A 27,866-nucleotide genomic window follows, 5' to 3' on the forward strand; every position below is an offset into this window, starting at 1 on the left:
AATGGCCAGCAAGCAAAGTCCCTCTTGAAATCAGCTTCTGTCTCCAAAAGCGGCAACACGCGCTTCTCAACTTTTCCAACAGCCGCGCATGCGCTTCTCAGTCTCTCACCTCATGCTTGAGGGATGCACGGCACTTCTTGCTTTCAAAATAAAAGTCTCCTTTTCAAAATAAAAGTTTCTGTCCATTTCTTTGTTTTAACAGCACAGCAACTGGGAAGCTACAGAATTATATAAAGACATCTACCAAAAAAAAAAAAATATTCTCACCTGCATTGTTGATGAGGATGTCCAGTCTGGGTTCAGTCCTCAGGAAGGTTTCAGCGAAGCTGCGAACAGACTTGAGACTCCCCAGATCCAACGGCAAGAACACCACCTGGTCACTGCCGCTCTCCTGAGATACAGATTGGGATATATACTTGTTCAAACCGTCCAGGGAGCATTTAGTAGTGGTGTCAACAATAATTGATTCGGCAATGCATCGCAATGCGGGGCATGCACGATTCAGCATCGATGCGGCAAAGTGCCATAATCGATTATGTTTATTTCCTGTCCTCCAGTGGAAAGTTGTGGGGGGCAGGGTGGGAATTTCACACTCTGGCCTTGATGCCCTGTGAAAAAATGTTCAATTTACGGCCAAGGTGGCCTTTGCGCCCCTGTCAAAGTTCCAGTAAACACAACGCTAACCCGACCCACTCCCCGTCCTTCGAGACACGTGCGCATCAACACATGGCTCATTGAATATTCTAATGAGCCATGTGTTGATGCAGCACAGGTAAGCTAGCTGGACCAGCTGTTTGATATGTTGTGACTGAAGTATGTGGTAGTATTTGACAGAACTTAACATTTACGTTTTTATAGAAAGTACTATTGATAGGTAATTACCATTGTATTTGCCTATTTAAAGTCGACTCGTTAACGTTACATTTTTGCGTCATGAAAACTAGCGATAGCTAGCTAGGTGGGATAGCGCTAACGTCTTCCCTACCTCAGGAACAAGGGCTCCACATTTAGCTGATGTAGATTTCACCTCAGCAGGTTCCTTTTTATGGCAGGAGGAGGCATTTCTCTTTCCTTACTCTTAGATGAACTCAGGCAGGAGATTCATTTTGCCATCTTTTCAAAATATAGCCAATAAAATCTATTGTTATTAGGCCTATCTGACTGCTTGTATTGCCTCATGACTGACGAAAAATGTCCCTTGTTGTGTGCAGTATAATTGTGATGCATCATAGAATCGAATTGAATCGAATCGTTACCTGGTGAATCGTAATCGAATCGAATTGTGAGGGCAGTGCCAATGCACAGCCCTAGTATTTAGGACAGAGAAACCTCTCTGACTGGTTTCCACTCACCCTCTTGACTTCCACCACAGCAGCTTCTCCTCTCTGTTTGTTGCGGCAGGCCAGAATCACTCGGGCTCCTCTTCTCGCCACATCGATGGCCGTCGTCTTCCCGATGCCTGTGTTGCTGCCTGGAGATGGAAATTCAGAGACACATGATCCATGTTTTACATATGATGAGCACAAGAAAGAATAGATGAGACCAGTGAGCATGGAGGCCAACCAGGAAGTGCATAAAACCTGCAATTCACCGAAAATTCCAGCAGGGGGCGCTAAGTTTGGCTGCAAAAGAAATCTGTCCATTCATTTCAGTGCTAAATTTGAAAACTTCTCACTTGATTTATTACCTCAGAAAAAAATTTTCAGGGACAACATTATGGTCTCAATCGCTAGTAAAAAATCTTCTTCAAGACAATTTGATGTCAATAGTTCTAATAATGGCCCCATTTAGAAGAAAATAGAAGTTAAAGACTCGTATGATTTGGGGCGGGGCTACCTTTGATTGACAGGTCACTGACAAGGTGAGCCGTCACCAGGAGAGAAGCAGAACAATGCGTATCCATGGCAACGTGTCAATAAAGTTATATATAACGTTATATAGATAGAAAAGAGGACGTTTAGCGGTTTGGTCTCATAACTTTGACCCTTTCACTGTATTTTCACTTAATGACAGTTTATTTGAACGTTTTGAACGTCCATTATTCATATACAGTCTATGGATGAGACCCAGAGATGTTGACCAATCAGAGCAGAGCTGGCTTTTTTGGGGATGCAGGCTTAAAGAGACAGGCGCTAAAACGAATCGTCTCAGATAAGAAGTGCATCAGTGTTGGATTGTGAACATGTTTTAGTAGAAACAAAATATATAAGTATGAAGCTGAAAATGAGCAGAATACTGTGTGAATAATATTTATGAGATGTCAATAAGGGCACATGATATTTTCGCCATTTAATCCACATGTGCTGCTACAAAATCATGTTCAAGCAGCAACATTTAATTAAAGCTCCAGGTATAAAACTCTTAAGACGCATTTTTTTTTTTTTAAAGGTACAGTGTGTGATTGTGGAGGCTCGTTCCTAGGCTTTAAGATACTGACTTTTAGAAACATTTTTGTGTTTAAAAGCCGAAAATTTTGTATTTAAAAGACACATTTTGGATGTAAAAGCAAAACATTTGGATTTAAAAGTAAAACTTTTGGATTAAAATTAAAAATGTTGTATCTTAAAGTAAAGGGTTTTGGATTTAAATCAAAACTTTGTGGTTTTAAAAACAAAACTTAATGATATAAAAGAAAAATGTTTGTATTTAAAAGCTAAATGTTTGTATTTAAAATAATGTCTTTTTGGGCAAAAAAGTTAAACTTTTGGAATTAAAAGTAAAAGTTTTGGATTCAATTTTTAATCCACAATAATTCATTTTTATTACCAACTTTTTTAGATATAACAAACATTTTTTGATTGCAGTGTTGAAAGTTTGTCCTCTTATCTATTCTGCTTAGTTACATATTAAGGTGGAAATATGAGCCCATAGTGCACAACTGTCTGGATTTTAATTAGGGCCTCGGGGCAATCTCCCTACTGCACTACTGTTATACTGTGGATTTCTTCTTATTCCTCTTCCGGACACAATTTCGTCCCGCTACTAGTCCTACAACTTGAAGAGTTTCAGGACAAATTATATATCAAAACGTGCGGTTTGATCGGGATCGGTGTGCTATTACTTTTCTCTACAAACTGCCCAAAATTTTGCATTGAAATGAATGGGACGGCCGACAAAAAATGAGCGAAAAAGAACAATAATTGGAGATTTTTAAACGTCTACTTCTCCGGCATAATTTCACCTAGAGACTCCATTTAAACTTTAAACAGTAGACACAAGTCTTGTGTATTGGTGTATTAATCCACGTTTCGATAGGTCATATAGTTTTTTATCAATCCCTGTTCAATGACCATGATCATTTTTGGAGAAATTCTGAGATTATAATGGGTGTGTATTGCACGGAATGTTCGTGTCGGAGTGTGTGATGTCATCGCTCAGAGTGTAGAGGGAGAGGTAAAACTGCCAAAAAATAAATTTGAAAACTGCGCTCCAGGCCGCAAATTCCACTCTACAGAAATAATTTATACATAGAAACGTAGGAAAATTAGTCTTCTCCCTCACAATCCTCTGGTAAAGCTGTCAGAGTTATAGTTTGGGCGTAGGACGCACAGATGATCCACCAACACCACCAACAGCCTCATTGGCTCCCATATTAAAAACGCAGGAAGATTTCTGAATCTGAAAATGGGAGATGTAACAGTTTTTTTAGATCGCTCTAACAAAGCTATTTTTTCATTTTTCTTAAAAAAAAACATATGTAGACATTTTTGCCAAAAATGCTTTCTGTTCGAGGCCAGAAATTCCAGTCTGTCCACCTCTGGCTGCTGTCACTCTTTCATTAACAGGTGTCGGTTAATTCTGTTGATTGCTTTGATCTGATTGCCTTTGATCTTTGATGTGATTACAGTTACAGATACACACACACACACACACACACACACACACACGCGCGTAAGCACCAAGGTTATTATAGTTAACAAAAACTAACGAAATAACGAAAACTAGAATTGAAAAAACATTTTTGTTAACTGAAATAAAAATAAAAACTAGAGTTTTTAAAAAAACGATAACTAACTGAAACTGTATTGTGTGGTTACAAAACTAACTAAAACTAACTAAAATTAGAGTGAAAATCTCCTTAGTTTTCGTTTTTTCATTCATAATTCAGTGTATTTATTTATTTATTTATTTATTTTATATGTTTACTGAGACTGGGATGTTTACACTAGAACCAAAATACAAAACACCCAGAACTGTAAGAGTTAATAACCTTATTGGGGCTGAGATGGAAAATAAAAGCAAATAAATGCAAAATTTATTATGACCACTTTGAATCTCGCACCCAACAAATACCCCATTACAAAAAAAACTAAAACTAACACTAAAACTAATAAAAACTAAACTAAAACTAAGCATTTTCAAAAAATAAAAACTGAACTAAAACTAGCAAACTCACTCTTAAAACTAACTGAATTTGAAAACAAAAATTCACAACGAAATTAAAACTAAAACCAATGAAAAATACAAAACTATTATAACCTTGGTAAGCACGCACACTCCTCACACATGCATACACATGCTTCAAACACACGCGCGCACGCACGCACACACACACACACACACAGGTAACTTTATGTGATTTTCGCCACACACACACACACACACACACAGATTGAGGTTAAAGGGCATAGTTTGAAATCTCTGAAGAGTCTCATCATAGTGTACACACACCGGCAGTAGCCCCCATGGCCCTTTCAGAATTTCCCCAGAGGAAATTTTCTAGTTCACAAATATCATCCTGATCTTCAGCCCTTTACCTTATAAATCTCTATTAAATCATCTTACAGTCTTGTGTTCCTGCAGTCTGACTGGAGCTAAAATGTGCTTTACAGACTGTTTCTTTGTCAAATCTAGAGCTCAGAGCCAATAAGTAGTCTATAAAAAAGCCACGAAACCAAACCAAAGCTTTACTCACCGGTCACGATCACAGTCTTGCCGTGCAGCCGGGCCGTGCTCCTGCAGCTCCGACCCTTCACCACAACCTGATGGTATATATAAGCCATGACTATAAAGACTATAGTGTACAGCAGGAGAGTCCACATGTCTCCAGATCAGCTGCTGTCAGCAGACTGGAGCCCACAAGGATCCACCGCCAATATGACAAACAAGCCGTCCTCCTGTCAGCGGCCCACAGTTATCTCTGTTATCACATCTGAGAGGGCACGTCAGGACATAGACTGTATCAATAAGGTCATAAAGAAGCTCTATACCTTCAACTTTCAATGCAAAACAAAGAGGAATTAAATCAGACCGTCATAGAATAATATTTTAGGTGGAAACTTAACACAAGCGATGTGAAAAAAAGACACAAAATAACCAAAAAAAGACAGAAAATGACCCAAAAAAGAAACAAAATGACAAAAAAGACACAAATTGACCAAAAGAGACACAAAATTACCAAAAAAGACACAAAATAACCAAAAAAAGACAGAAAATGACCCAAAAAAGAAACAAAATGACAAAAAAAAGACACAAACTGACCAAAAAAGACACAAAATGACCAAAAAAAGACACAAAATGACATTAAAAAAACCACAAAATGACCCAAAAAAGAAACAAAATTACCAAAAAAGACACAAATTGACCAAAAGAGACACAAAATTACCAAAAAAGACACAAATTGACCAAAAAAACTGACCTGTCAGCGGCCCACAGTTATCTCTGTTATCACATCTGAGAGGGCACGTCAGGACATAGACTGTATCAATAAGGTCATAAATAAGCTCTATACCTTCAACTTTCAATGCAAAACAGAGGAATTAAATCAGACCGTCATAGAATAATATTTTAGGTGGAAACTTAACACAAGCGATGTGAAAAAAAGACACAAAATAACCAAAAAAAGACAGAAAATGACCCAAAAAAGAAACAAAATGACAAAAAAAAAGACACAAACTGACCAAAAAAGACAGAAAATGACCAAAAAAGACACAAAATAACCAAAAAAAGACAGAAAATGACCCAAAAAAGAAACAAAATGACAAAAAAAAGACACAAACTGACCAAAAAAGACACAAAATGACCAAAAAAAGACACAAAATGACATTAAAAAAACCACAAAATGACCCAAAAAAGAAACAAAATTACCAAAAAAGACACAAATTGACCAAAAGAGACACAAAATTACCAAAAAAGACACAAATTGACCAAAAAAACTGACCTGTCAGCGGCCCACAGTTATCTCTGTTATCACATCTGAGAGGGCACGTCAGGACATAGACTGTATCAATAAGGTCATAAAGAAGCTCTATACCTTCAACTTTCAATGCAAAACAAAGAGGAATTAAATCAGACCGTCATAGAATAATATTTTAGGTGGAAACTTAACACAAGCGATGTGAAAAAAAGACACAAAATAACCAAAAAAAGACAGAAAATGACCCAAAAAAGAAACAAAATTACCAAAAAAGACACAAATTGACCAAAAGAGACACAAAATTACCAAAAAAGACACAAAATAACCAAAAAAAGACAGAAAATGACCCAAAAAAGAAACAAAATGACACAAACTGACCAAAAAATACACAAAATGACCAAAAAAAGACACAAAATAACCAAAAAAACACAGAAAATGACCCAAAAAAGAAACAAAATTACCAAAAAAGACACAAAATGACAAAAAAAAAGACACAAACTGACCAAAAAGGACACAAAATGACCAAAAAAAAAAAGATCCACCGCCAATATGACAAACAAGCCGTCCTCCTGTCAGCGGCCCACAGTTATCTCTGTTATCACATCTGAGAGGGCACGTCAGGACATAGACTGTTTAAATAAGGTCATAAAGAAGCTCTATACCTTCAACTTTCAATGCAAAACAAAGAGGAATTAAATCAGACCGTCATAGAATAATATTTTAGGTGGAAACTTAACACAAGCGATGTGAAAAAAAGACACAAAATAACCAAAAAAAGACAGAAAATGACCCAAAAAAGAAACAAAATGACAAAAAAAAAGACACAAACTGACCAAAAAAGACACAAAATGACCAAAAAAGACACAAAATAACCAAAAAAAGACAGAAAATGACCCAAAAAAGAAACAAAATGACAAAAAAAGACACAAACTGACCAAAAAAGACACAAAATGACATTAAAAAAACCACAAAATGACCCAAAAAAGAAACAAAATTACCAAAAAGACACAAATTGACCAAAAGAGACACAAAATTACCAAAAAAGACACAAATTGACCAAAAAAACTGACCTGTCAGCGGCCCACAGTTATCTCTGTTATCACATCTGAGAGGGCACGTCAGGACATAGACTGTATCAATAAGGTCATAAAGAAGCTCTATACCTTCAACTTTCAATGTAAAACAAAGAGGAATTAAATCAGACCGTCATAGAATAATATTTTAGGTGGAAACTTAACACAAGCGATGTGAAAAAAAGACACAAAATAACCAAAAAAAGACAGAAAATGACCCAAAAAAGAAACAAAATTACCAAAAGAGACACAAATTGACCAAAAGAGACACAAAATTACCAAAAAAGACACAAAATAACCAAAAAAAGACAGAAAATGACCCAAAAAAGAAACAAAATGACACAAACTGACCAAAAAATACACAAAATGACCAAAAAAAGACACAAAATAACCAAAAAAAGACAGAAAATGACCCAAAAAAGAAACAAAATTACCAAAAAAGACACAAAATGACTAAAAAAAAGACACAAACTGACCAAAAAGGACACAAAATGACCAAAAAAAAAGGATCCACCGCCAGTATGACAAACAAGCCGTCCTCCTGTCAGCGGCCGACAGTTATCTCTGTTATCACATCTGAGAGGGCACGTCAGGACATAGACTGTATCAATAAGGTCATAAAGAAGCTCTATACCTTCAACTTTCAATGCAAAACAAAGAGGAATTAAATCAGACCGTCATAGAATAATATTTTGGTGGAAACTTAACACAAGCCATGTGTTGAGTTGAATTAAGAATAAGGTCTTGCAAAGACTTGTGCTCCATGTTTAACAATTTCTTGACAGATTGCATTTACATAATCAACTTTATTACAATGATGATAAAGTTGATTATGTGTTCCTGAGAGAGTGAGACAGAGGTGAAGCCACAGTGACCATTGACTTCCATAATCAGTTATGGTTGATTGAATGAATGATTAAAAAAACACAAAATGACCAACAAAGAAACAAAATGACTAAAAAAAAGACACAAAATGACCAAAAAAAGGAAACAAAATGACTAAAAAAAAGACACAAAATGACCAAAAAAAGGAAACAAAATGACATAAAAAAGAAACAAAATTACCAAAAAAGACACAAATTGACCAAAAGAGACACAAAATTACCAAAAAAGACACAAAATAACCAAAAAAAGACACAAAATGACCCAAAAAAGAAACAAAATGACTAAAAAAAAGACACAAAATGACCCAAAAAAGAAACAAAATGACTAAAAAAAAACACAAAATGACCAACAAAGAAACAAAATGACTAAAAAAAAGACACAAAATGACCAAAAAAAAAGACACAAAATGACCAAAAAAGACACAAAATGACCAAAAAAAAAGACACAAAATGACATAAAACAGAAACCTGAGTAACATGTAGAAATAGGAATCAAACACAACAAAGGAAAAATATTACAGGTATAATATTAATAATAATGTAAATATAATAATAATAATGGACTAAAGCAGGGGTCTCAAATTCAAAGTACCTAGGGGCCGCTGGAGGCAGGATCAAAATGACCAAAATAATACACAAAATTACCAAAAAAGACACAAATTGACCAAAAGAGACACAAAATTACCAAAAAAGACACAAAATAACCAAAAAAAGACACAAAATGACCCAAAAAAGAAACAAAATGACTAAAAAAAAGACACAAAATGACCCAAAAAAGAAACAAAATGACTAAAAAAAAGACACAAAATGACCAACAAAGACCAAAATGACACAACAAGGAGACACATTACCAAAAACACACACAAAATGACCAAATGACCAAGAAAGACACAAAATGACCATTTAACCCATAAGAACCTATGGTGACACCCGTGTAACAAACAGGTTAAATCTTCTATTTTTTGTTACTAGGCTAAGTTTAAACCCATTTAACAATTCTAATCCGTTAATAGTTTGTCCTGTATTGCATTTAACTTGTTCTGACCATATTTCTTGCACAAATTAAAGTCACAATTTTGATAAATGTCATGGAGATGCAAAATAAAAAGGTAAATGTGTGGCTTTTTTTAGTTATTTTGTATCTTTTTTTGGTTATTTTGTGTCTTTTTTTAGTAATTCTGTGTCTTTTTTTAGTAATTTTGTGTCTTTTTTTAGTCATTTTGTTTCTTTTTTTAGTCATTTTGTGTCTTTTTTTGGTCACTTTGTTTCTTTTTTTTGTCATTTTGTGTCTTTTTTTAGTCATTTTGTTTCTTTTTTTAGTCATTTTGTTTCTGTTTTTTGTCATTTTGTGTCTTTTTTTAGTCATTTTGTTTCTTTTTTTAGTCATTTTGTGTCTTTTTTTGGTCACTTTGTTTCTTTTTTTTGTCATTTTGTGTCTTTTTTTAGTCATTTTGTTTCTTTTTTTAGTCATTTTGTTTCTTTTTTTTGTCATTTTGTGTCTTTTTTTAGTCATTTTGTTTCTTTTTTTAGTCATTTTGTGTCTTTTTTTGGTAATTTTGTTTCTTTTTTTTGTCATTTTGTGTCTTTTTTTAGTCATTTTGTTTCTTTTTTTAGTCATTTTGTTTCTTTTTTTTGTCATTTTGTGTCTTTTTTTAGTCATTTTGTTTCTTTTTTTAGTCATTTTGTGTCTTTTTTTAGCCATTGTTTCTTTTTTTGGTCATTTTGTTTCTCTTTTTAGTCATTTTGTGTCTTTTTTTAGTCATTTTGTTTCTTTTTTAGTCCTTTAGTCCAACACAAAATGTAATTTTGAATTATTTTTTTTTACTTTCTTAACTTGTTCTGACCATATTTCCTGAACAAATTAGAGTCACAATTTTGATAAACAAAAAGACAAATGGTTATTTGTATTTATTTATTATCGATTTATTATTATTATTATGCTACTTTAAAACAAATCTAAAAAATAATTTGTTGTTAAACAGAACTAATAATGTCACAATTTTGATAGATGTTGTGGAGATGCTGAGAAAAAGGCAAAAAACAGATAAGCATTCTCCTCTCATTCACTCCTATGGGCAATTTACAAACAAAGACTCTGATCTTAGCAAAGACCTGTGTGAAAGTCATCTTAGAGTCACCAGTTAAACCTGAGCTGCACAGAAGAGCTGCAGAGCGGAGACGAACTGGCAACAAACAGACACAACAACAGCAGAAAGGACACAAAATTACCACAAAGAGACACAAGACCAACAAAGACAGAAATTACCACAAAAAAAACAAATTACCCCAAATGACCAAAAATAGACACAAAATGACGCAAAAAAATGCACAAAAAGATGCAAAATAACAAAGACACAACGTCCCCATAGAGTAATAAGCCAAAAACAAAATGACTACAGTCACAAATAACCAAAAAAAGACAAAAAAAATGTAACGCAACAAGACACACTTACCAAAAAGACACAAAAATAACAAAAAAAAGACATAAATTGCCACAAAAAGATGCAAAATAACGAAAAGAAATAGTAGTAAAATGACCAAAAACGACACAGAATGACCACAGTCACAAATTACCAAAAAAAGACCAAATGACCACAAAAAGATGCAAAATAACGAAGACACAACGTCCCCATAGAGTAATAAAATGGCCAAAAAACAAAATGACTACAGTCACAAATTACCAAAAAAAGACAAAACTACAGCAAAAACACAAAATTACCAAAAAGGTGAATAAAGTCACAAAATAACAAAAAAAGATGCAAAACAATGAAAAGACACAAAATCACCTTTGAGTGATAAAATGACCAAAAAAAGACAAAAAAAATTTACCGCAACAAGACACACTTACCAAAAAGACACAAAAATAACAAAAAAAGACATAAATTGCCACAAAAATATGCAAAATAACGAAGACACAAAATCCCCATAGAGTAATAAAATAACCAAAAAGACACAAAATTACCACAAAGAGACACAAGACGAACAAAGACAGAAATTACCAAAAAAAAAAAACAATAGACACAAAATGACCACAAAAAGATGCAAAATAACGAAGACACAACGTCCCCATAGAGTAATAAAATGGCCAAAAAACAAAATGACTACAGTCACAAATTACACAAAAAAAAGACACAAAAATAACAAAAAAAGACATAAAATTGCCACAAAAAGATGCAAAATAAAGAAGACACAAAATCCCCATAATATTAATGTAGTGATAAAATGACCAAAAAATGACCACAGTCACAAATAAAAAAAAGTCAAAATTACCGCAAAATAACCAAAAAGACACAAAATGACCACAGTCACAAATTACCGCAAAAAGTCTAAATTACCGCAAAAAGACGAAAAAAACTACCAAAAGACACAAAAAGACAACAGCATCACAGAAGTTGCGTTTGTGTCTTTGTAACACTTGACTCAGCGTCCTCAGAGAGTTAGTTGAAGACTTGTTTAGTTCTCAGATGGACTGAATCACTAACAGAAGCATGGACAGTTTCTGGTGATTAAATATGGCGTGTTCATTTATTATGACTCAAAACAAACAGTCACACCAGCTCAAGGACACTTCAGCACCGCGGGGGTTAAAACCACGACAACAACCTGCTTCACTGCCATGAAAACATCAGACATGTTTTCCTTCCAACGGCCGGAGAAACATTTATCAAAATGACATCGTTAGACATGGAGATGCAGATTTTAAACATTTCAAACATTTTAAACGGGGTAAAAATACTCAACAAACATGGCTTTGACATCACAGAGTGCAGAATCCATCAGAGAACCAGCTTCTTTTTCACAAATCTGGAGTTCAAGCGAGTCCACTTTTATATTTCTAATCTGACTTAAATACAGTTTTTTTGTCCGTGGCCGTAAAAGCATCGAAGCGTGAAGAAAAAGACGAGGTTCCCGGCCTGATTCTGGGCTTTTATTGGGCGTCGGCGGCCCGAGGAGGAGATCCGTCGCTGTCTTCGTCCCAGGACGAGGAGGTGAAGCCGGCGGGGGCGGAGATGGAGTGGGGGGCGGAGGTGTGTCCCAGGCCTTGGTAGCGCCCGCTGGAGGAGGGCGAGGAGGGCATGGAGGCGGCGGCGGCGGCCAGCGGGTCCTGGGAGGACGCCGTGAGGAGTCCCGTGTGCTCCGTGTGCTCGGGACGAGCCACCGAGCCAAAATACATCTTGTTGGGACGTCCCAGGAAGGTCCGACCTGAGAGGGGGAGACACATTTAACACATTATTTATACTTCAAATTTTTTTTTTTTTTCTATCAACTCTATATTTTACAGAAGCCCTGAACCGCAAGAGAAGAATATTTTTTTTTTGAGATGTTATCTTGTTATTTCGAGATCATATCTCGTTATTTCAAGATAATATCTCATTATTTCGAGATAATACACATATGTAAAAAAAAAAAAAAGAATTAAAAAAAAAAGAATCTTCCAAAATTTTTTTTCTCTTCAGATATTATCTCATTATTTCGAGATAACACACCTATTTAAAAAAAATAAAAAAATAAAAAAATAAAAATGTTTTTTACACACATAGGTGTGTTATCTCGTAATTACGAGATATTATCTCGAAATAATGAGATAATATCTGAAGAAAAAAAAATCTTGGAAGATTTTTTTTTTTTTAATTCTTTTTTTTTTTTTTACATATGTGTATTACCTCGAAATAATGAGATATGATCTCGAAATAACGAGATAACATCTCAAAAAAAAATTTCTTCACTTGCGGTTCAGGGCTTCCGTAATATTTTACTGCATTTTATCCCTGTTGTAAAGCACTTTGTGATTGTATCTATGAAAAGTGCTCTATATATATATATATTTATATTTATAAATATATATGTATATATATATATATTTATATTTATAAATATATATGTATATTTATAAATATATATATATATATATATATGTACACACAGAAGAAACCAGAAACAAAAAATATTTTTAAGTAACTAGAAATAATAATTGTAATTTATAATTATTACTATAATAATTAGAATAAAAAACACAGAATTTTACTTAAATCTTATTTAATAACTAAAAATAACAGTAATAATAAAAAACAAATACTTATTAATTTGGTAGAAAGAAAAATATAAAAAAAAATATATATAAAACAGAAAAACAAAATGCAAAAGGCATTGTTATTAAAATACTTTGAATGTTATTAATAAGGCAGACAATCAAATAAAAATGTATGTTAAAAAGAACAGAAGGCGTTTAACTTTAATTTATTCAAACAACGGATTTGGCTGATTCTGACATTTCATGTTATTGATTAGTTTACTATCATTAGTAATAATAATAATAATTATTATTATTATTATTAATAATAATAATAATAGTGAGACACTGACCGGCGTGGCGGACCTGCTCCGTGACATCAGCTCTGATGTCAGAGAAATCCCACATGGCCAGAAAACTGTCGAAACACGAGCCCTCCTCTGCTTCCTGCACATATGATGACATTATATTATATCATAAGACTTTATGACTTTATTATAATATATATATATATATATATAGTAGATATTTACCTGTACGTATGGCTTGTAGGTGAAGGTGTAGTGGTGAGCGATGGCAGCCAGGAACATCTCTATGCAGATGATGAAGTCCTGATCGAGAAGAAAACTTTAAGTCAAATATTTATACTTTTATACGTCAGTTCTTCAAGTCAGAAGATAGTCTTTTGTTTCTTTGATCATGGTCATTGAACAGGGATTGATAAAAAACTATATGGCCTATCAAAACATGGATTAATACACAGATATACAAGACTTGTGTCTACTGTTTAAAGTTTAAATGGAGTCTCTAGGTGAAATTATGCTGGAGAAGTAGACGTTTAAAAATCTACAATTATTGTTCTTTTTCGCTCATTTTTTGTCGCCCGTCCCATTCATTTCAATGAGGTTTTTCGCAACTTACGTCGCAAAAAAATCGTATTCTGTGGAGAAAAGTAATAGCACACCGATCCCGATCAAACCGCACGTTTTGATATATAATTTGTCCTGCAACTCTTCAAGTTGTAGGACTAGTAGCGGGACGAAATAGCGTCCGGAAGAGGAAGAACAAGAAATCCACAGTATAACAGTAGTGCAGCACTGGTCCCTACAGATATTGCTGTATGGCAGCTGTTCTCAACCTTGGGGTCGGGACCCCAGTTGGGGTCGCGAGATGATTTCTGGGGGTCGCCAAATCATTTTGGAAGTCAGCTCTGTCTTCTTTGGTCATTTAATGTATTTTTTTTTGTCATTTTGTGGGGTTTTTTAGTCATTTTGTGTCTTTGTTGGTTATTATGTGTCTTTTTTTGATAATTTTGTGGTCAATTTGTGACTTTTTTTGGACATTTTGTTTCCTCTTTTTGGTCATTTTGTGTCTTTTTGGTCATTTTGTGTATTTTGTTTCTTTTTTGGGCCATTTTGTGTCTTTTTTAAATAATTTTGTGTCTTTTTTAGTAATTTAGTGTCATTTTTTTGGTAATTCTGTGTCTTTTTTGCTCATTTTGTTTCTTTTTTCTAAGTATTTTAGTTTTCTTCTATCATTTTGTGTCTTTTTTGGTAATTCTGTTTATTTTTTTGGTTGAGCGGGGGTCTCGGACAACATACATGTTAAATTGGGGGTCGCGACTCAAAAAGGTTGAGAACGACTGCTCTATGGGACCAGTGCTGGGGAGATTGCCCCGAGGCCCTAATAATAAATAAATCAGGCGCGTAGTATACCCATATTACGTTAATTGACACAGTGTCAGTATACATAAGCATAGAGTTAATAAGTTTACATAAATGTTGGTGAGTGAAAAGTGTTATTTCCTCTCTTGAAGTCCCAGAATGAAGCAGAGAAAAAACAAACAGCAACACACACAGCCCAAAATATGGTTCTAATTGTTATTGTTTATTGTATTTATTTATTGCACTACCTCAGACCTGAAGCTTGTTATCATAGCTGTAGTTTCTTTTTGCACAACTGTTTTTTATGATAAATATTTAACCTGTGGTTCTGTTCATTTTTACATGTTGCATTTTTCTTGTTAATAAAAATATTTCTGTTAAATTTTGGGGTCTTTGTTTTTATCCTGGTGGTATCAAAAATGGTATGGAGTAGTGATGTGTAGATGAAGCCTCATGAAGCCTTGAACCTTTCCAGCCAGCTGGTTGGAGAAAAGGTTCATATCTTGAGGCTTCATGTGCTCACAAACCCCCTGCTGGTCCAAATCGCCATTGACCTTTGAGCTGTCTGTGAGGGAATAATCACTGCCAACAGAAATAAAAACACCTTCATTTGATTTTGTGTGGTTCATTAATTTATCTGTTGTTTTGATTAATATGTGGGTAATGCTAATAGCAGTGTATTAATAATATATAGTAATCATTATTATTTACTTTACCAGCATCATTTCAGTCAATGATAAAATAAATCCAATAGGACCTGAGGTGTTTGTTAAAAATGTTACAGTGTTTTCAAAGCATGGGGCAGAGATGGGACATCTTGTGCTTGTGACTTTATTGACTGCAGTTTAAAAACAACAATTTCTCCACTGTGCTTGGACTCAGTCCGTTTCTTTTTTTGGAGACAACCTCTCCAGCTTTCGAAAAAACTCGTCCGGATGGGACTGAGGAGGCAGGGGTGCACAAGTCGAACCATTTCCTCAACCACCGAGGCTTCGAGCGTCATCAATGACGTCACTCGCCCTAAACAACACAAGCGTCGATACGCGCTCCACCAAAGACTTCCGGGATTTCTCCACACACGCTCCGAAGCATCGGCACGATCCGACCCATCACTAGTATCGAGTATGGAATATTTTCCTGAGTATCGGTATCCAGTTGAACATGTTACTATGGTGACGACCCTAGTACTGTGAGCTGATGGTTAGTGTGTATGAAGGTGTTACCTGCAGGCCGGTGGCCACGGCCTCCACGCTGTCCCAGTCCCAGGTGTGTTTGTCTGAGATCACCCCCACCTTCACCAGGAACGCTATGAACACCGCCTGCCTGCAGACACACACAGTTTCACCCATTGAGGCCTAAAACGCCTGAAAACCTCTGGGCGATTTTAAAATAAGCCCCTAAAACCTGAAGATTTTCTGGAAATTCAACAGAAGTGTCAACGCTTCTACTAAATAATTTTGTGTCTTTCTTGGTCATCTTGTGTCTTTTTTTTAATCATTTTGTGTCTTTTTTAAATCATTTTGTGTCTTTTTTTTAATCATTTTGTGTCTTTTTTTAAATCATTTTGTGTATTTTTTTAAAATAATTTTGTGTCTTTTTTTAAAATAATTTTGTGTCTTTTTTTTAATCATTTTGTGTCTTTTTTTTTAAATCATTTTGTGTCTTTTTTTTATCATTTTGTGTATTTTTTTAAATCATTTTGTGTATTTTTTTAAAATCATTTTGTGTCTTTTTTTAAAAATAATTTTGTGTCTTTTTTTTAATCATTTTGTGTCTTTTTTTTTAAATCATTTTGTGTCTTTTGTTTTAATCATTTTGTGTCTTTTTTTTAAAATCATTTTGTGTCTTTTTTTTTATCATTTTGTGTCTTTTTTTTAATAATTTTGTGTATTTTTTTAAAATCATTTTGTGTCTTTTTTTTTAAATAATTTTGTGTCTTTTTTTTTAAATCATTTTGTGTCTTTTTTTAAATCATTTTGTGTCTTTTTTTAAATCATTTTGTGGTCAATTTGTGTCTTTTTTGGTCATTTTGTTTCTTTTTTGGGTCATTGGGTCAACGCCTGTAAAACCTCTGGGCGATTTTAAAATCAGCCCCTAAAACCTGAAGTTTTTCTGGGAATTCAACAGAAGTGTCAACGCTTCTACTAAATTATAGATTTTTCAGCCTCTGTAGCAGATAGAAATGAAATTCAAAAAGTATTTGAGAGCTTATACAAATACTACAAAACGACGTATCCGCTTTCCAGGCTTCTATGGGTTACAGTCAAACACTTATTTACATTATTTAATGATTGTAATTCTATGAATTTATTCACTTTTTTTCTTTAAGTAACACATTGTGATATGAGACTGATTATCATCTTATATTTTGCATTATTGTTGTCTTTTCCCGGATTTAAAAGCTGCATTATTGAATTAACTGTTACAGTTGTTCTTTTATTTCCCTTTAGGCACTTCGTTTCTTTATTGATTTCTTTTTTTTTTTAATATTTTAATGTTTTTTTAAGTGTCAGGAAAATACAGCTGGACAATGCATGGTTAAAGGTTATTGAATATATCATTACTATTATTATTATTATTATTATTACTATTATTACTATATACTGTAATATACTACTATTATTATTATCCCGGCCTTATTTATTATTATTATTATAAATATTATTATTACTATTATTATTATATATTATATATCATATTATTTTACTTATAATTACTTTATTTATATTTTTCATTTTATTTTTATATTGTTTATTATCTATTATTACATATTATATTATATATATTATATACTGTACTACTATTATTATTATTATTATATGCCGTCTGTGTTTTTTTCTACTGTTGTTTTTATTTATGCTAGCTCAGTATTTTATTCTATTGTATTTTATTGTACTTGAATACCGGACTCCTTCTTGGACATTAAATATTTATTTGGGCTTTATTTTTTTATTTATTCTGATTTTGCTACATTTCTGCAAAAAGTGGTATGATGATATTTTAGTTTCTATTCTATTTTTTAATTTATTTTAATTTATTCTATTTTTTTACATTCTTGGTATTACTATAAATACTTTGTGTGCTTTTAACATGTTCAAATAAAGATATCATACAATCAATTAATATTATATCCACATTAATGATGATTATTCATCAAAAATATCATTGTGAAAATCCCATTAGTCAATTAATAAAATGACTACAAAATAAATTAAAAAATCTAATTTCTTTTGAATTAAATTTACAATAAAAGCAGTAGAGTTCTGTCTTTTTTTTTATTTATTATTATTTCCTACCAGAAGGAGACGAAGACGACCAGTTTGACGCAGAGGAACTTTCCCGCCGGTCTGATGGGAGTCAGCTCCTCCCGCAGCGCTCGGTACAGCAGCAGCAGGCAGTACATGGCAAACTGACACACAGCAGATAATACAGGGGTTAGACTCAAACTGGTACATTTATTTATTCTATTTGTTGTCCTCTGAAATCCCTCAATGTAACACATGTTATCACATATACACTACGGGTCAAAAGTTTTAGAACAGCCCAATTTTTCCAGTTTTTTATTGAAATTCAAGCAGTTCAAGTCAAATGAACAGCTTGAAAGGGTCCAAAGGTAAGTGGTGAACTGCCAGAGGTAAATAAAAAAAGGTAAGCTTAACCAAAACTGGAAAATAATGTACATTTCAGAATTATACAAGTAGGCCTTTTTCAGGGAACAAGAAATGGGTTAACAACTTAACTCTATGGAGTCTTGGGCTATTTTGTCCATTTTTGAATTCTTTTCATGTCTTTTTAAGTCATTTTGTGTCTTTTTTTAGTAATTTTGTGTCTTTTTTTGTCATTTTGTGTCTTTTTTTAGTCATTTTGTGTCTTTTTTTTAGTCATTTTGTGTCTTTTTTTGTCATTTTGTGTCTTTTTTTAGTAATTTTGTGTCTTTTTGTCATTTTGTGTCTTTTTTTGTCATTTTGTGTCTTTTTTTGGTCATTTTGTGTCTTTTTTTAGTAATTTTGTGTCTTTTTTTTTTAGTAATTTTGTCTTTTTTTGTCATCTTGTGTCTTTTTTTTGGTCATTTTGTGTCTTTTTTTGGTCATTTTGTGTCTTTTTTTTAGTAATTTTGTCTTTTTTTGTCATCTTGTGTCTTTTTTGTCATTTTGTGTCTTTTTTGTAATTTTGTGTCTTTTTTTGTAATTTTGTGTCTTTTTTGTCATTTTGTGTCTTTTTTTAGTAATTTTGTGTCTTTTTTGGTAATTTTGTCTTTTTTTGTCATTTTGTGTCTTTTTTGTCATTTTGTGTCTTTTTTTGGTCATTTTGTGTCTTTTTTTGTCATTTTCTGTCTTTTTTTAGTCATTTTGTGTCTTTTTTTAGTAATTTTGTGTCTTTTTTTTTAGTAATTTTGTCTTTTTTGGTCATCTTGTGTCTTTTTTTTGTCATTTTGTGTGTTTTTTATCTTTTTTTGTCATTTTGTGTCTTTTTTGTCATTTTGTGTCTTTTTTTAGTAGTTTTGTGTCTTTTTTTTTAGTAATTTTGTCTTTTTTTGTCATTTTGTGTCCTTTTTGTCATTTTGTGTCTTTTTTTGTCATTTTGTGTCTTTCTTTAGTCATTTTGTGTCTTTTTTTAGTCCTTTAGTCCAACATAAAATGTGATTTTGAATCTTTTTTTTACTTTCAAAACACTATCATGCTCAATAAAGAATTTCAAATGTTGCAAATGTGCATTAATTTCAGAGTACACTGAGACATTAAACTGCATCATTTTATATTAAATTCTGGAAAAGTTGGTGTGTTCTAAAACTTTTGACCAGTAGTGTATATAACTACAAAAAAATCCACATCAGAATGCTACAAATAAACACGAAACAAACAATCGAAAGCAGACAGAATAAAAACAAGAAAAATGAGCGTGGAAAGTGTTAAAAAACTGAAATATATGAGTAATATATGAGTTTTATTATGAGTAATAACTAATAGAGAGTCAATAAATTGGGAGGATATATAAATAACTACAAAAAAAACATAGATATTAAAAAAAACAGAAAAACAAGGTGCATCAGGCATTTACTTAAATCTTGTTAAATAAATAATAATAATGATAATAAAAATAATAATGATAGTAATATGTCAAAAAAATGCATTTATAGAAGTAAAAAGACATTTTTAAAATCAGATTTTATGGGGTCTTTTGGGTTTCTTTTGGGGTTCAAAATGTATATCCAGAAAGTTAAAGAGAAACTTGAAAACTGAGAAATCATCAGGTCATATAGATGAAAAAAGATACCAACATGGCATGGTGAACATATGTTAAGTGGTTTATACAGACAGAAATAAAAAGATTAAAAAAACGGACAAAATAGCCCAAAAATTTAACAAAAGTTCAACAATTAGCTTCTTCTTTTAATCAGATTTGTCAAGTGATTCTGACAGGAATTTCCCAATTTTAATCTTGGTTTTGGTGACTTTTTGTAACAGAAACATTCTTCACTTATGTTCTGTGTGTCTGGACGTTCAAATTCTGAGCATAATGCCTGTTTTTATAGTTTCTTTCTAAGATAAACTGTGTATTTTAGGCAATTTATTTAAAGAAAACATACTTTTCTAATCCACTGGTGGGTTGGTGATGTTAATTTGTTACATAATGGAGCCTTTTAGCCTAAAAATACAACAATGACTCTTCTTTTAATTTATTATGAAGGTGAAATATTATTTTACAGCAAATTTATTGAAGATGTGTGTGTGTGTGTGTACCAGCTGTGACATGTTGTTGATGATGACCAGGTATGACCAGGCGTTCCTGAAGCTGAAGTTGGCTTCATCATAAACTCCACAGAGCTGACAGATGCTGCAGGCAGAGACGGAAACATTCACTGAAAACTGAAATCAAATACGACTTCCACTTAAAAAGGCCTAAAAGGTACAAACAGCAAAATATGACCCAATAGTCTAGACGGATTTCAGAATAAAGGCCTCCTATAAGAAGTGAGGAGCATTTATGGGTACAAGTCAGAAACCGGCCTACCTTACATATCTCAAGGGTGCTGAGTCCAAAAAAATTGGTTCCCAAGCAAACATTTGAGTTTTTGACCTTCTCATTTGCATATTAAAATGGCCACCAAATGCCCATCTTGCACAGTGATTGGACCATTTCCCCTTAGTTTTTTTGTAAGCAGGCAATCAAAGATGAGGAAATTAAGTTTCTGGATCTATAGTCTAGAGTCAGAGCAAGGATATAGTGGAGGCTCAGTGTCTTTTTATGTATGTGTATATATATATATATATATATATATATATATATTGTTTACTATATTGGCAATACTATATTGATTGTATGTGTTTTGTGGCTATATATTCATGTATTCTTGTTTGTTTTTGGAAATTGAACTATCATGAACCTGATTCACAGTATATAAAATAAATAATAAAACCACCTTTTATATGGCTGAATAGGCTATATGTGGCGCGTTCCATCAAAATGAGTCGGAAAAAGCAGCCGCCCGTTCTTGTTAAAACACTAGCAGCTAATAATGCTGTGTGATAACAATACACACCCATTATAATCTCAGAATTTCTCTAAAAATGATCATGGTCATTGAACAGGGATTGATAAAAAACTATATGACCTATCGAAACGTGGATTAATACACCGATACACAAGACTTGTGTCTACTGTTTAAAGTTTAAATGGAGTCTCTAGGTGAAATTATGCCGGAGAAGTAGACGTTTAAAAATCTCCAATTATTGTTCTTTTTCGCTCATTTTTTTTCAGCCGTCCCATTCATTTCAATGCAAAATTTTGGGCAGAAAAATTCGTATTCCATAGAGAAAAGTAATAGCACACCGATCCCGATCAAACCGCACGTTTTAATACATCATTTGTCCTGCAACTCTTCAAGTTGTAGGACTAGTAGCGGGACGAAATTGCGTCCAGAAGAGGAAGAAGAAAAAATCCACAGTATAACAATAGTGTTTTTGGAAATTCAACTATAATTAACCTGATTTACATTATATAAAATAAATAATAAAACCAGCTTTTATATGGCTGAATTCTTTGTCAATGGAGGTATGAACACAGCATTTTATTTGGTTCCCTAATCAGCCAGTAGCTGTGTCATAGAGCCTTTGTGATCTGTAAATCTTGTTTCTCTCCTTACAGTCAGGAAAAAACACTGGGCTCAAGAATGCCTTTGAGCAAATTTATTATTGGTGATGTTTATTTGTGGACTACTCTCCTTGTCAGCAGCTGATTGGCTGTCTTGCTCACATGACTTGTGAGTGTTTACAGATAATTGGATTTTACATTTTACAGTAAAGTATAAATAGGATATATTTATACCTGCATGATATATCTTGATGCAGAGCAGGACTTTGTGGCTGCTGGGTTTAAATGCTGTAACAGAATGTACACTACAGTTGAATAACTTCAGATTGCTTCGAAGGACTAGATTTTACAATCCCTGAAGATTTAGCACAATGTGGAGTTGGAGATGTCATTTTGGGTTGGGTTAGGTTCAGTGATGACCACTTAGTGATGTTTCCACCAGTACAACACATCTTCAGTTGTGTACCCCGACTTATTTTGGTGTTTCGGCCTTTTATCACAAGACACCTTCAGTCAAGGTGGGCCCACCCCAAGCTGATCAGACCTGGGTGTGTGTTGCATGGTGGCTGTGTGTGGTCATTTGGTAGCCCACACTGTCTCCTTTTCAATGAATATGCATTTTGTGGCTAAGTATCCTTGCATGCTTTGGGAAATTCAACTATAATTGACCTGATTACTTCTACGACTGCATTATTTAACTACTCTTTAACTAACTCAATGCACTAGATTTGCTCTCTTTCCCCTCAGCCTTCTTCTCGTCACCTAGTGCTTATAACTTTGCTGGCTTCCAGCGTAATAGTGACTTCAGTAGCCTCCATACATAGTGTGCTGTGTTGTCGTTGTTATTGTTTTTATTTTTTTACATTTAAAAATTAATGTGAACAGTCAAACAAAAATAATCTGACCTCCACACAACACTGAAGAGACGTGTCAACCATGACAGCCCAACAGTGTTCAGAGCCTTCAGCATGTTAGGGCGAATCTCATCTAACCCTGGTGCCTTGCCATCAGGCCGCTTCTTGACTACCTCGGTGACTTCTGCCTGGGATATTGATGAGTTTTCCACTAAGATTGATGAAGGAGTTCTTCAAAGTGGTCTTTCCATGCCCAACCATATCTCCTGGACGGCTCGGCAGGTCTCCTCCCCCGCTGAACACAGCTTGAGCCAAGCCCTGCTTTCCCTTCCTGAGTTGTCTTGACAGTTGTCGGACCTTCCTTGAGGCCAACCGAAAGTCCTCCTCCATAGCCTCCCCAAACTCCTCCCACACTTGAGTTTTTACTTCAGCGAGTGCTGCAGCCCCTCTGGCCGAACTGTACCCATCTGCTGCCTCCAGAGACCCCTGGGCCCGTCAAGCCCGAAAGGCATCCTTCTTAAGCTGTACGAACTCCCTACCCCCAACTTAGGTTGCCACTGCAACAGGCACAGACGACCTTTCGACCACAGCTCCTGTAAGCCACGATAGAGGCTTGGAACATGGCCCACTCGATTTCCATCCAATTTATCAATTTATCCTGCATCCCAAATGCAGGATAAATTGTCCTGGAGGTGGGGGTTGAAGAACATGCAGATAGGGGCCTCCGCTAGATGTTCCTAATTCACCCTCACTACACGTTTTGGTTTGCCAGGTCTGCCCAGCAACCTCCCCCGCCACCTGAACTCACCACCAGGTGGTGATCAGTTGACAGCTCTGCTCCTCTTCACACCCGAGTGTCCAAGATGGCTGCAGATCTAATAATGTAATAACAGAGTCGATCATCGATCTTTGGCTTTGAGTGCTCTGATACCAAGTACAGTTATGAGCAACTCGATGGTCGGACATGGTGTTTTGAACTGACGCCCTGACCTAACCCACATGGGCAGAAGAACAACAACAAAGACGTCACAGCACGCTTTTTTGGGATGTAAACATGGAGGCTACTGTAGTCACTGTTACGCTGGAAGACAGTGAAGATAGAAATGGCTTGTCAGATCCCAGCTTAAGTGGTGTATTGTTATTGGACTAATGTGCTAGTCACAGATTGGCCATAACAAATGCCATGCTCGAGCACAGAGTTGCTCATAAGTGTACTTGGTATCAGACAACTCTAGGCAAAAGATCGGTGATCGATTTTGCTATCGCATCATCAGATCTGTAGCCATCTAAGACACTCGGGTGAAGAGAGGAGCAGAGCTGTCCACTGATCACCACCTGCTGGTGAGTTGGATTAGGTGGCAGGGGAGGCTGCTGGACTGACCTGACAAACCCAAATGTGGAGTGAGAGTGAGAGTGAACTCGGAACATCGAGCGGAGACCCCTGTTTGCAGGTTCTTCAACACCCACCTCCAGGAGAATTTGTCCTGCATTCCTGGTGTGGTTGGGGACACACACAAACTGTCCTGCCTCTATAGTCAAAAATGTGGCTCTCTTTCCCCTCAGCCTTCTGCTTGTCATCATCTGCTCATAACTTTGCTTGCTTTCTGCATAACATTGACTACAGTGGCCTCCATGTTTACCTCCATACATAGCATGCTGTGACGTCTTTGTTATTTTTCTTCTGCCCATGCGTGCCAGATCAGGGCGGTGAGCAGTTCACAATGGAGTCTGACATTAGCCACATTTAAAAATTAATGTGAACAGTCAAACAAAAATAATCTGACCTCCACACAACACTGAACAGACGTGTCAACCATGACAGCCCAACAGTGTTCAGAGCCTTCAGCATGTTAGGGCGAATCTCATCTCACCCTGGCGCCTTGCCATCAGGCCGCTTCTTGACTACCTTGGTGACTTCTGCCTGGGATATTGATGAGTTTTCCACTAAGATTGATGAAGGAGTTCTTCGAAGTGGTCTTTCCATGCCCAACCATATCTCCAGGCCGGCTCAGCAGGTCTCCTCCCCCGCTGAAGACAGCTTGAGCCAAGCCCTGCTTTCCCTTCCTGAGTTGTCTTGACAGTTGTCGGACCTTCCTTGAGGCCAACCGAAAGTCCTCCTCCATAGCCTCCCCAAATTCCTCCCACACTTGAGTTTTTACTTCAGCGAGTGCTGCAGCCCCTCTGGCCGAACTGTACCGATCTGCTGCCTCCAGAGACCCCTGGGCCCGTCAAGCCCGAAAGGCATCCTTCTTAAGCTTTACGAACTCCCTACCCCCAACTTAGGTTGCCACTGCAACAGGCACAGACGACCTTTCGACCACAGCTCCTGTAAGCCACGTCCACGATAGAGGCTTGGAACATGGCCCACTCGATTTCCATGTCCCCAACCACATCCCAAATGCAGGATAAATTGTCCTGGAGGTGAGAGTTTAAGAACATGCAGATAGGGGCCTCCGCTAGATGTTCCTAGTTCACCCTCACTACACGTTTGGGTTTGCCAGGTCTGTCCAGCAGCCTCCCCCGCCACCTGAACTCACCACCAGGTGGTGATCAGTTGACAGCTCTGCTCCTCTTCACACCCGAGTGTCCAAGATGGCTGCAGATCTGATAATGTAATAACAGAGTCGATCATCGATCTTTGGCTTTGAGTGCTCTGATACCAAGTACAGTTATGAGAAACTCGATGGTCGAACATGGTGTTTTGAACTGACGCCCTGACCTAACCCACATGGGCAGAAGAACAACAACAAAGACGTCACAGCACGCTATTTAGGGATGTAAACATGGAGGCTGCTGTAGTCACTGTTACGCTGGAAGACAGTGAAGATAGAAATGGCTTGTCAGATCCCAGCTTGAGTGGTGTATTGTTATTGGACTTCTGTGCTAGTAACGGATTGGCCATAACAAACGCCATGCTCGAGCACAGAGTTGCTCATAAGTGTACTTGGTATCAGACAACTCCAGGCAAAAGATCGGTGATCGATTTTGCTATCGCATCATCAGATCTGTAGCCATCTAGGACACTTGCGTGAAGAGAGGAGCAGAGCTATCCACTGATCACCACCTGCTGGTGAGTTGGATTAGGTGGCAGGGGAGGCTGCTGGACTGACCTGACAAACCCAAATGTGGAGTGAGAGTGAGAGTGAACTCGGAACATCGAGCGGAGACCCCTGTTTGCTTGTTCTTCAACACCCACCTCCAGGAGAATTTGTCCTGCATTCCGGGTGTGGTTGGGGACATGGTGTCTGCATGGGCCATGTTCAAAGCCTCTATTTTGAGTAACTATGGCTCAGAGCAACCCTAAGTAAATCCTTAATGGCCATTAATAATTTATTTCTATTATTTTGGTGTTGGTAAGCGGGAACTCTATGGTGGCCTTTAATTAAATTTTTTTCTATAGTGTTGACATAAAGCGGGAGGAAACCAGAGCATCCTGTAAACCCTAAATGGCCATTAATTAAACTAATTCTATTATTGTGGTGATGGTAAGAGGGATGAAACCTTAAAGTGGCCTTTAATTTTTTTCTATAGTGTTGACATAAAGCGGGAGGAAACCAGAGCAACCTGTAAACCCTAAATGGCCATTAATTAAACTAATTCTATTATTGTGGTGATGGTAAGAGGGATGAAACCTTAAAGTGGCCTTTAGTTTAATTTTTTTCTCATGGTGTTGATGTAAAGCGGGAGAAAACCAGAGCAACCTGTAAACCCTAAATGGCCATTAATTAAACTTATTCTATTATTGTAATGATGGTAAGTGGGATGAAACCTTAAGGTGGCCTTTAATATATTTTTTTTCTATGATAACGTAAAGCGGGAGGAAACCGGAGACACCCGGAGGAAACCCAATGAATCTCTATAAGAAACTTGGACAGAGGCCACTAACTGGTCTCTGACAGACATTTGATGTCTTCACGACATCAAGACCGTTTAAAAATACCAGTGATGGATTTGAAGGCTTTGCCGAATGAGCCAAAGAACTTGCTCATCTTGTTCTTTGGTGGTGTCAAAAGTAAATATTTGACAGAGCAGGCAATGTAGTTCTCAACTACTTCTCCTTCAAGTGCCATTGCCACCAACACATCCTCTACACAGCCCCATTTCCTGCACATGTTTTCGACAATGGTTTTGTCAAGGCTTTTGTATGTTTCCGGGGTGACTGTAAAATCTTGTCCCTCAAGTTCGGCCCATGTCTTTTCAATCACCCTCCTAATAAAAGTTTCTGGTGATTCAGCTGGATGGGTTATCTTGGCTTTGCTGTAGATGCGAGAAACCACCTTAGTAACAAGTACACTGAGTTGTGTGTACTTCACTGTCTGTTCTCTTGTAGCAGCATGTGTTGATGATCGACTGACCTGAGAAACTGTTTTTGAGTTGAGTTGTTGGACGTCCTCCTCAGTTATTGGTGATAGAACCGTTCTATGTACTATCACTTTGGGTACTGGTGATAGAGAGTTTTTTGGTAGTATCACTTTGAGTGGTGGTGGTAATGAAGAGTTTCTAAGTACTCTCCATTCGGCTGATGGACATGTGTTGTCTGAGCTTTCAGACGTTCTCACATCGGGTTCTGGCGATGCGCTCTTAGACACTGCCCCCCTGGGTGTTGGTGAAGCGTTTGTCACTGAGGGTGTCCGTGATTTCCCCTCAGACACTAAAACTGTGGGTGATGGTGATAGTACCTCAGAGTCCATCAAATCCAATGCTACTTTATAACTGTGTCCAGAAGCTTGGGTTACTGGCAGTGTCACTGTAAGTATTGGCGATGTGCTTTCAGATGCTCTCACGTTGGGTGCTGGCGATGTGCTCTTAGACACTGCTACCCTGGGTGTTGGTGAAGCATTTTCTGATTGTGTCACTGAGGGTGTCTGTGATTTGTTCACAGACACTAAAACTGTGGGTGATGGTGATAGTACCTCAGAGTCCATCAAATCCAATACTACTTTAAGACTGTGTTCAGAAGCCTTAGTCTTCACCCACCAGCGCATCATTCCCAGCAAACGCCACACTTTGCCGGCTATGGCTGCATAAAGGGTCTCACGTGATGGCTGTTTTGAGTCAGCTTGAGAACTCACCTCCTCTGAAAGGTGACTGTAAAGAACATCACCAAGTTTTTGTGTGAAGCCTGAGTCTTGTCCCTCTGATATGCTCCATA

At 36.0% G+C, this 27,866-nt stretch overlaps 1 protein-coding gene across 2 annotated transcripts in view; it reads right to left on the reverse strand.

Moving 5' to 3' along the window:
* The window catches only part of LOC131989075 (transmembrane protein 184C-like), a 44,758-nt gene that overhangs the window by 3,620 nt on the left and 13,272 nt on the right, over positions 1-27,866 (reverse strand). The window contains exons 7-12 of one of the 2 annotated variants that reach the window (XM_059354248.1): positions 20,510-20,603; positions 18,065-18,177; positions 15,992-16,091; positions 4,916-4,982; positions 1,353-1,471; positions 268-391 (exon numbers count right to left, since the gene is read on the reverse strand). In XM_059354248.1, the coding sequence (XP_059210231.1) occupies positions 268-391; positions 1,353-1,471; positions 4,916-4,982; positions 15,992-16,091; positions 18,065-18,177; positions 20,510-20,603 (617 nt within the window). Of the gene's footprint in view, positions 1-267; positions 392-1,352; positions 1,472-4,915; positions 4,983-11,393; positions 12,297-13,457; positions 13,552-13,637; positions 13,716-15,991; positions 16,092-18,064; positions 18,178-20,509; positions 20,604-27,866 lie in introns of those variants that run through there. The other variant, XM_059354249.1, reaches the window with a different exon arrangement.

Source organism: Centropristis striata, chromosome 17, assembly GCF_030273125.1.
Source record: "Centropristis striata isolate RG_2023a ecotype Rhode Island chromosome 17, C.striata_1.0, whole genome shotgun sequence".
NCBI lineage: Eukaryota > Metazoa > Chordata > Actinopteri > Perciformes > Serranidae > Centropristis > Centropristis striata.